Source organism: Oryzias melastigma, linkage group LG18 (genome assembly GCF_002922805.2).
Source record: "Oryzias melastigma strain HK-1 linkage group LG18, ASM292280v2, whole genome shotgun sequence".
Taxonomy (NCBI): domain Eukaryota; kingdom Metazoa; phylum Chordata; class Actinopteri; order Beloniformes; family Adrianichthyidae; genus Oryzias; species Oryzias melastigma.
In genome coordinates this window covers 2,613,105-2,622,843 of record NC_050529.1, presented here as the reverse complement: position 1 = coordinate 2,622,843, position 9,739 = coordinate 2,613,105, and the positions used below count along the sequence as shown (strand labels likewise).

Here is a 9,739-nt window from a genome sequence, read left to right as displayed (position 1 = left end):
GTAGCAGTGGTAGTAGTAGTATTAGGTGGTGGTGGTAAGAGTAGTGGTATTAGCGGTGGTAGTAGTAGTGATAGTAAAAGTAGTAAGAGTAGTAATAGTGGTAGTAGTAGTAGAATTCGAAGCAATTTATTTTACATTATTTGTCATTCCTGCTTTTGTGCCTTACCTTCATCATTTTCAATAATTAATTAATTTTTAAAAACAAGTTTTAATATAACAGAATTTAAGAAGCTTCATTTTTCTTTAAAGTTGCTTTATATGTCCTTCATTATAACCATTCTCGTGTTTTTAAGTTTTTCAACTGATTTATTCAGACCATAGACAGTCTAATTTGAACTAATTAGTTCTTGCTTATACAGTCAATAATTCAGACGCCTACTTTAAGACTTTTATTTTGTTAGGCCCCACCGGAAGCTTCTCAGCTTTTAATTCATGTTACTTTGAAAGTAATTTCAGAAGTGTTTATATATTTATATTAAGATTTTTTTTAAATTAAGAATGACTAAATCTGGCATATTTTTATTTCCCTAAACATAATTGTTTTTAAATGTATTTTTGTTTTATTTGTGTATTTTAAATTCCGGTTACTCGTGACATGGGCTTTTATTCTGTGGAGAAACCGGAAGTTGGGCGTGTCACTGCGCAGTGCTTTACTCGGCGGCGCAAAGAGGGGGCGTGTCGTTAGCCGTTAGCCTCCCGTTGCTAACTCGGAGCTTTAAGTTTCACTTTCTGCTGATCGGGAAAACCCGCGGTTCGAAACGCCGCTTCCTCGGAAACGAAACCGCCGGCGGTGGGAGTCGCGCCTGACCGCGGCCTCCCCTCTAATGCCCGCTCTGGAGCTCACGCAGCGGCGACATCCAGAGCTTTGAGTCCGCGGCGCGTGAAAGTTTGGTCCCGCCGGCGCAGGCGGCGTCGTTCCGCCGTTAGCTTTAGCGGCTAGCCCCGCTAGCATGGAGAGCGGCGGAAACATGCAGAGCAGCGAGGAGAGGAGCGTGGAGAAAGCCATGGATGCTTACCTGAAGTCCATCGGTCTACACCGGAAAAAGATCGCCAAAGACGGCTCGTGCTTGTTCCGCGCGGTGGCGGAGCAGGTAAAGTTTGAAAACTAAAACTAGTTTTGATTCTAGCTAGTATCTGTTATGCTAACAACATGTGTAAACTTCCACCGTTGAGGCATTAACTTTTATTTACGTGTTGTTGTTGTTTACACGTGATATTTACGGTACTAAAACGTTATTTTCTAAAGTGAAAATGACGTCTCTGAGCTGTAACCGGCTGTCCTCCTGTGACCTTTGACCCCGTCCAGGTGCTGCACTGTCAGAGCCTTCACCATGAAGTTCGAGCTAAATGTGTGGACTTCCTGATGCAGAACAGAGACAGCTACGAGGCGGTATGTGCTCTGCAGCTGCTGCTGGACCTCAGACTATTCTCAGCTCCTCGGAGCTTTGATTTTAGGAGGGAGGAAATGCTGTGGAGGAGCTCTAATTCAGTGTAAAGTGAACGAAAGATCATACTGTATACTTAAATAAATATACCAACTTTTAAAACAGTTTTAAACTGGGAAGTCAATGGTGTAAACTTGAAAGAAATATTGAAAAATTGAAAAAAAAAACAATATTAAATGTCCTCCGCTGATGGGGTGTAGAGCTGCCACAAACGATTATTTTAATAGTCGACTAATTACCGATTATTTTTTCTTATTTGTCGACTAATCGGGTCATGGATAGTGGATATAAAACACAGATCTTAACCATCATTAGCTTTAAACTAACTAAAAACTATATATGTTCACACTAGCATTATCTGTGATAAGTGCAAATTGATAATGCTATAAGCTACATTTGAAGATGCTAATGCTGATAGATAAAGATGCTGAAATTGGTAACTAGAAAAGCTGAAGCTGATAGCCAGCTAAAATATTAGCGAAACACCAAATTAGCCAAAAAAGAAAAAAAAAAGTTAGCCAAAACAGCTAGCATGTAGCTAAAAATATTAGCTAAAGTCCAAATTAGCCTTAAAAAAACTGAAAAAAATCCTAAATTAGCCAGAACAGCTAGCAAGGAGCTGAAATATTAGCAAAATTCAAAAACAGCCTAAAAAAAAGACATAAATTAGCCAAAACTGCTAGCATCTAACTGAAATTTTAGCTAAACTCCAGAATTGCCTAAAAAATAAATAAATAAAAAAGCTTCAATTAGCCATCAAAGTTAGCATGTAACCAACATATTAGCTAAACACGAAAATAGCCTAAAAAAACAAAAACAGCTAGCATGTAGCTGAAATATTAGCTAAATTCCAAATTAGCCTAAAAAACTGAAAAAAATCCTCAATTAGCCAGAACAGCTAGCAAGGAGCTGAAATATTAACAAAATTCAGAAACAGCCTCGAAAAATAAAAAAGCATAAATTAGCCAAAACTGCTAGCATCTAGCGGAAATTTTAGCTAAACTCCAGAACTGCCTACAAATAAAAAAAAAATAAAAAGCTTCAGTTAGCCAACACAGTTAGCTTACAGCTGAAATATTAGTTTAACTCCAAAATAGCTTTAAAACCTTAAAAAAAGCCAAAATAGTCCAAATGCTGTCAGAATGCCAATATAACTTTTAACTTTTCTACACTTTGACTCCATATAATATAAATTAACGACTAATCGACTATTAAATTACTTATCATATATTTTAATAATCAACTGGTCCTGTATTTATCGACTAATCGTGGCAGCAATAGTGGGGTGTGTAGTAGCTAATATTTACACGAGTTGTTTTGGCTAATTTTGGCTTTTTTCAGTTTTTTAGGCTATTTTGATGTTGGCTATTTTCCCAGATACATGCCAACTGTTTTGGTTAACCTATTTGATTTTTTTAGGCTAATTTGGCGTTAAGCTAACATTTTAGCTGGCTACTAGCTTCAGCGTTTTTAGCTATCAGCTTCAATAATTTCAGCATCTTCAGCAGCCATTCACACTAGCATTATCACAGGTAATACTATATATCTAGTTCATAAAAAAGTTACGTTCTTATTTTTAGAATTAAGCCATAAAATTATGAGGAAAAAGTAAAAAAAATAAATAAACAAATAACAGAAGTAAAGGTGTAAAATTATGAAGAAAAAAAGTTTATAATAAAAAATTTGTAAAATTAGGAGATGAAAGTTACAAATTTTGAGAACACATTTGTAAAATTATTCTTAAAGTCAAAAGTTTTTGAGATTTCGGCTATAAAATTACAAGGATTAAAATAAAAATAATTAATAAAAAAAAAGTTGAGAATGTAGTTGGGAAATTTTTAGTCAAAATTTTACGAGAATATATTTGTATAATTTTTAAAGAAAAAGGTTACATTTTGAAAATAAAACGCTCCATAAAGGTTTTAAAAACAAAAGATCAAACGTGAACTTGTTGAACTGACGTTGGAGAAAAGTCATAGAAATCTGCTCCACTGTTTTGTTCATAAACGGCTTTATTTCCATGAAATTACAGCTTTGAATTAGAAATAGCGTCACTTTTTTACTTGTGCTATAGTGAGTTTTTAAATTATAAATTTGACATTTTAATTTAATAAAATTTTTACTTATTTTTATTTATTTTTTTTTTTTACAATTTAATGACATTTTTTTTACAATTCACACATTTTTCTAGTCAAGTTTTTAGTTTCTACTAATAAATTGTAATTTTTCTGATCATTTCATTAAGTTTTTTCAACTAAAATTTTGATTTGTCATCAATTTTTCCTGAGAGTTTAGCCTTTTTTTTGTCAAAGAAAAGTATCAAACTGAGATGTTTCCTCATCGTTCCTAACAACATTCTGTGAATGAGCCTGAAGTGTTGTCAGGAGCAGATCAGAGGCTGATGGACTGCAGGATCTGCTGAAGTGCACACACGGATTCCACGTCTATCTTTAGCGTCGCCGCGGCGACCGCCTTCACAGGCTGGAGATCCTGAACGCCTGTTTGCTGTCAGACATTTAGTCACAACAAAGCCAAAACCAATCAGAGTTTATTTAAAAAATAAAGTTTTACTGAATGAAAATTGAAGCCAAAGCAGACAAAAATCTAAAACACAGAAGTGAATTTGTGATCTCGATCAAACCGCTTTAATGTCCGATGATATCTTCACCAGCGGTTCTGCTGAAGTTGGCCTCTGATTTATTTTTTTTAGCTTCAAGTTTCTCTTGAGGTTAAAGTTTATCTCCGTCCTCTCAAGTATCTGCAGCCGCTTTAAGCTTTATTACTTCACTAGATTTCACGAAGAACCAAATAAAATGTGATCCAGATTTTACTTTAACAGTCAAAGTGGAAACTAAAACTCTGATTCCAACTTCAGGCTCAGAATTCAAAGGTCAGAGAAATACAAACTAAAAAAAGAGTCAAACTGGTGTTTTCTAAATATAAATATAACAGTAATTATTGTGAATCCAACGTTTGAACAACTTTATTAGCAACATCCTAGTAAAATTATACAGTCGATTGATGAATACTCTGGATTATTATTATGGTCTGTAGAACAACAATAAATTCATATTTTGTGTTAAGACTGTTGTCTGCCAGATGCTTTTATTTTGAAGTAGAAGGTTCTTTTTCTGTTTCCTGTTTTCTGCCAAAAGACACTTTCCAAATATGTTTTTTTTCTTTTGCTAGCTTGGAGGTTTTCATTTAGCCGCTTTAAGAAAGTAATGAGCAACATCCATCAAGAATGAGAGAATCCAGGGGTTTTCAAAATAAAACTTCCTCCAGAATCAGACTATAAAGAAAATGGAAACAAATGTAGGTCATGTTTTTTTTTATCTGTGACTCGGCACCAACTGATCACGGGTCGGAGATCACTGGTGTAGATGATGGACTAACATGGCCGACGTTTTAATATTTTTTTGGGGTATGTTCTGTCCACATTCAGTCGCGTGGACTATATCTAAGCTTCATTGTACCTGAGATGATGACAGAGAAAATACATAAAGGACCAAATACCAGGAGTTTTTTCAGAAATATTTCAAAGTTTTCGTTCGGGGTCGATAAGTTTCTAGGTTTGAGTTTACAAACCGACGTTTCCTTCCTCACATTTTTCTGAACCTGTTTGCTGTGTTTTTCTCTGAGCTGTTTGTGAAACGTTCAAACCACAAATAAACTCCTTCAGATCTTCAGTTTTCCTTCACTTTATCTCCACAGTTTGTACTAAACGCTGAAGCTCATCCTGGTGAATTTTACTCCTGTATGTCTATGAAACGAGCTGTAACTCTGCTCTGAGTGACCCTAGAGGTCTTAAAACGTCCGATATAACCTCCACACTCAGAGTTGTGCCGTCTGTCCTCTGCAGTTCATTGAAGGCGACTTCGAGGAGTACCTGTCCAAGCTGCGGGACCCCCAGGTAGAGCCCAGAGTCCTGTTTCTGTTTGTTCTTGAGTCCTGATGGAGTTCACACCTATTGATTTGTCTGCTCCTGCAGCAGTGGGTGGGGGAGGTGGAGATCAACGCGCTGGCCGTCATGTACAAGTAAGTTAAATCCAATGAACACTCTAACGGGGGCCTAGACTAGAGCCCTGTGGAACGCCAAACTCATTCTTTCCTTTTCCAAGGCAACAGTTTCCCTTTCAGGGTTACTGGTTACTCATAGAATTAAAAAAATGTATTTTTTGTCAATAAAGTTTTACAATTATGAGAAAATTCGTAAAATTATAAGAAAGAGGTAAAAAAAATTATGAAAGTCAGAATTTTATGGGAATAAAGTGGTACAAATTATGAGAGGAGAGTTGTAAAATTAAGCAAAATACTTCAAAACTTATGTAAAAATGTACAAATATGAGAAAAATAATCTCTAACACTTCAGATGAGGTTCTGAAATGTTGACAAAGATCGTTAATACATTTAAGCTTGTAAACGGTTTATTGTCCGGATTATTGTGATAATAAATGTCTTAATAATAACCTATAAACACATGAATAATGTTTAATGTTTTAGTAATGCTTGTTAATCAATCTTATTGTAAAGTGTTACCAAAGAATCTGAATTTTATGTGGAAAAAAATCACAACATTAAGAGGCAACAGTCAGAATTTTACACGAAAAAAGACAAAACATTAAGAAAAAGAAGTCAAAATTTAGTGCCCAAGTTTTACAATTACAAGAAAAGTCATAAAATTACGACAGCCTAAATTTTAGTGGAATAAAGTCGGACAATTATAAAACGAAACTTGAAAGTTAGGAGACTAAAAAATGTTCAATAATGAAAAAAAAATCATAATTTGTGAGGGAAAGATTGTAACATAAAAAGGTTAAAGTTAAAGTTTTACATGAAAAAAGTACAATTGAGAGAAAATTTGCAAAATTAATAGAAATAAGTCAAAATTGACGTGAAAAATGTACAATTATGAGAAAAAAAAGTTGTTTTTTTTAGGAAAAAGTCAAAACGTTAAGAGGTGATGGGCAAAATGTTTTATCAAAAAGGTTGTACCATCTAGAGAAAAGTAAAACAATTAAGAGAAAGAAGTCCAAATGTATGTGAAAATATACAATTGTAAGAAAAAATTCTTACTTTTATGAGGAAAAAGTTTTAACATTAAGAGGTTAGGAAAAATATAGTCAAGAAAAGTTGTAAAATTAAGAGAAAGAACTCAAAATGTACGTAAAAAGATGTAAAATGATGAGAGAAAAACAGAAATTTTATGAGGAAAAAGTTTTAACATTAATAGGTAACAGTCAAACGTCTAAAGTACAATTCAGAGAAAAGTCATAAAATTAAGGGAAATAAGTCCAAATGATGTGAATAAAGGTGTACTTTCATGTAAAAAGTTGTACAACTATAAGAGAAAACTTATATAATGTATAATTAAGACAGTAAAACTTATTAAATGTCAGAATTTTACATGAAAAAAGTTGTACAATTGAGGAAAAACTCGTAAAATTATAAGAAAGAAGACAAGATTTATACAAATAAAGTTTAAAAATTATGGGTAAAAGGTCAAAACTTAACAAGTAATAAAGTAGAAAAGTTCATTTTTATGATTCAAAAAGTCTTAAAATAACAAGGAAAGAGTCGTTCTCTTTCTGAAAATGAAAATTCCCTCCATCAATCTGCTGTATCACATCCAGAATCTCATTTGAGTTCATCTAGAGGAGAACTCGGTTCTGAACCGTTTCATCCAGAACTCTCTTGTCCGGTTCCTTCTCATTTATCCTTCTCCAAATCCCGTTCTTTCAGGAGGGACTTCCTGATCTTCCAGGAACCGGGAAAACCGGCCGTCCACATCACAGACAACGACTTCAAGGACAAGGTGAGACGACCGCCGGCGATTCCTCTGCTGCTGTCGAGTGCTGGGTACCGTTCTGGAGCTTTAACGTGTCTCCATCCTCCAGGTCCGGTTGTGTTTCCTGAACGGAAATCACTACGACTCTGTTTATCCCGTCAGTCACATCCGGAGCACCGCCCTCTGCCAGTGTAAGTCCAGACCGGAAGTTAAAAAAAAAACTTCCTTTGTAGTAATGTTAAAGTGTTTTTTATCAACAAAAACCCAGAGAAAAGTGGAATACATCTGAAATAACAAATAAAAGTCTAGAATTTATAGGATATTTATGTTAATGTTTAGCTAAAAAACGTTTTTTTTACATTAAAGAATGTTAGCAAACAAATTGACAGATGCCAAAGAATTAAAGTGGTTAAATTAAAAATGGTGTTCCACAGGGCTCCATGTTGGAGCTTCTTCTGCTCCCATCAGAGTCTAGGCTCCTCCTGACGCAGATCGCTCAGATTTATCCTCGGAAAACTAAGAACTAAAGAATAAATATTGTCAGGTTACATGATGTGTTCAGGAACACACCCAGAAAATTCCGTCTTCAGTCGCGCCGGCGTTACATAACGTCAAAATCCTCGCCAAACCGGATCAGTGAGATACTCTGCTGTTGCTGATCACAACTTTATAAAAAAAAAACCTGCCAAACGTGCTTTATTTTTGAAATTGTCAATAGGGTTATTTAAAATGAAGCACACAAAAAAGACACTCAACAAGCTGCATGTTCACTTATGTTCTAATAAAAATAAAAAACAAATTTAAGCAAAACTTTTCAAATGAATTCCTGTCAGTTCTTCCTCCAACCTCACAGACCTGAAGGTCAGAAAGGTTTTAACGGGATCACATGCCTTTTATAAGCTAATCACAAGAATTTTAACAATAATATTAACTCAAGATTTCTGAAATATTTGTCTTTAAATAAAATTTGGAGTAAAAAAAATCAACATTTGACGGAATTTTACTGAATTAAATGGTAGTTTTTGTTTGAGGTGTCCTTCAGTAGAAACCAAGACTTTCATCATCCACACTAAAAAAGCTTCAGGAAAAGGCAATAAACATAATTTATTTATTTATCTCAAGATTAAAGGGTGTATTTTATGTCATCCTAAAATCTCAATAATTTTGAATTCTTTCTATTTTCTGTCAGAAATGACTCATTGTTCTGCAAAGATCCCTCATAGAAACAATTATAGGTGTAGTCTGCTCTCTTCTGTTTGGAGGCGTAACTTCAGAGTGTACAATAGAACTGTAAAGACGTCCTTGCTCTCCATTAATTAAAAAAACATTGTAATTTCATCTAAAAGTATCTTTTCTTCGTGTTGAAAAAAACGTTGATGCTTTGAATCGGTCGTGTCCTGCAGCCATCCTGTACGAGCTGCTGTACGAAGGTGTGTTCAAGGTGGACCGCAGCGCTCTGAACATCTGCCAGCGCGTCAGCCGACCGTCCGACTTTCTGAGTGACGACGGCATGGCGGTCTGCAGCAGCGACGAGTCCGACCTGGAGACCAACGACCCGCTGTGGTAAGACTCTGCTGGAGGAAAGACCGTTAATGTTAGAGGAGGACTTATGGAAGATGTCCTAGTAAACTGACGGGTGTAGATGAAACTGTTTCCCATCATCCCCCTGACTTCCTAATACTTGTTTTGATGTTTTTTTATGTTTTAGACTCTGGTCGGTTAATATGCAGATGATGCTCAGGTTTATATAAATATAGAGTGAGGCGTAAGGACACCATACATTTACAAATACTCTAAAATACACTTACCACACGCAGAACAACGGCACATTCCATTTTCATGATGCCAATTGAGGTGGTCAAACGAGGTTCCACATTATCATGAGTCCATGAGACTGACCATTGATGCATGAATTTCTATCAAACGATGAAGAACAAAATCATCTATGTTTTTACTTTCTAGATCCTAAATTTAGGTAATTTTGGGGCCGAAGTGGATTGATATTTGCATCAATAGGCATCACCAAAGCAGCAGTTCCATTTTTTTCTGCTGTCCTGAAAGGAAGAAAACATCAAGAAACAGCTGGTTCCACCAAACAGATTTAAAATCCAATAAAAACACTTTCAGTATTCCTCCTTTTGTCATCTGCTGCTTCTGCACTGCAGTCATCAAACTAGAGTTCACTTCAACCAACTCAACTTGAGTTTAACCATCAGACAGGTCCAGACCAATCAGCTCAGTGTGAAAGCTTTTGGGTTGAACTATCACTGATTTACTCCAATGTTTTCTGTCTCAGGGTTGAAGACCAGACGAGCCAGACGTCCTGGAAACAGAGCAACCAGAGCTACAGGGTAACGTATCGCCTCTGTGACGCTCTAAACTTCTGTGAAGCTCTAAACTCTTCTTGACGCTGTAAACTCTGTGACGCTCTACTCTCCTCCGTGATGCTCTACTCTCCTCCGTGACGCTCTACTCTCCTCCGTGACGCTCTACTCTCCTCTGTGAC

At 35.7% G+C, this 9,739-nt stretch overlaps 1 protein-coding gene across 1 annotated transcript in view; it reads left to right on the top strand.

Moving 5' to 3' along the window:
• Positions 1-385: 385 nt before the first annotated feature.
• Positions 386-9,739, top strand: part of otud4 (OTU deubiquitinase 4) — a gene marked incomplete at its 3' end in the record, with an annotated part of 16,227 nt that continues 6,873 nt past the window's right edge. The window contains 8 exon segments of the mRNA XM_024288137.2: positions 386-1,091; positions 1,307-1,390; positions 5,308-5,358; positions 5,437-5,483; positions 7,188-7,260; positions 7,343-7,424; positions 8,637-8,796; positions 9,530-9,584. Of these exon segments, the coding sequence (XP_024143905.1) occupies positions 951-1,091; positions 1,307-1,390; positions 5,308-5,358; positions 5,437-5,483; positions 7,188-7,260; positions 7,343-7,424; positions 8,637-8,796; positions 9,530-9,584 (693 nt within the window).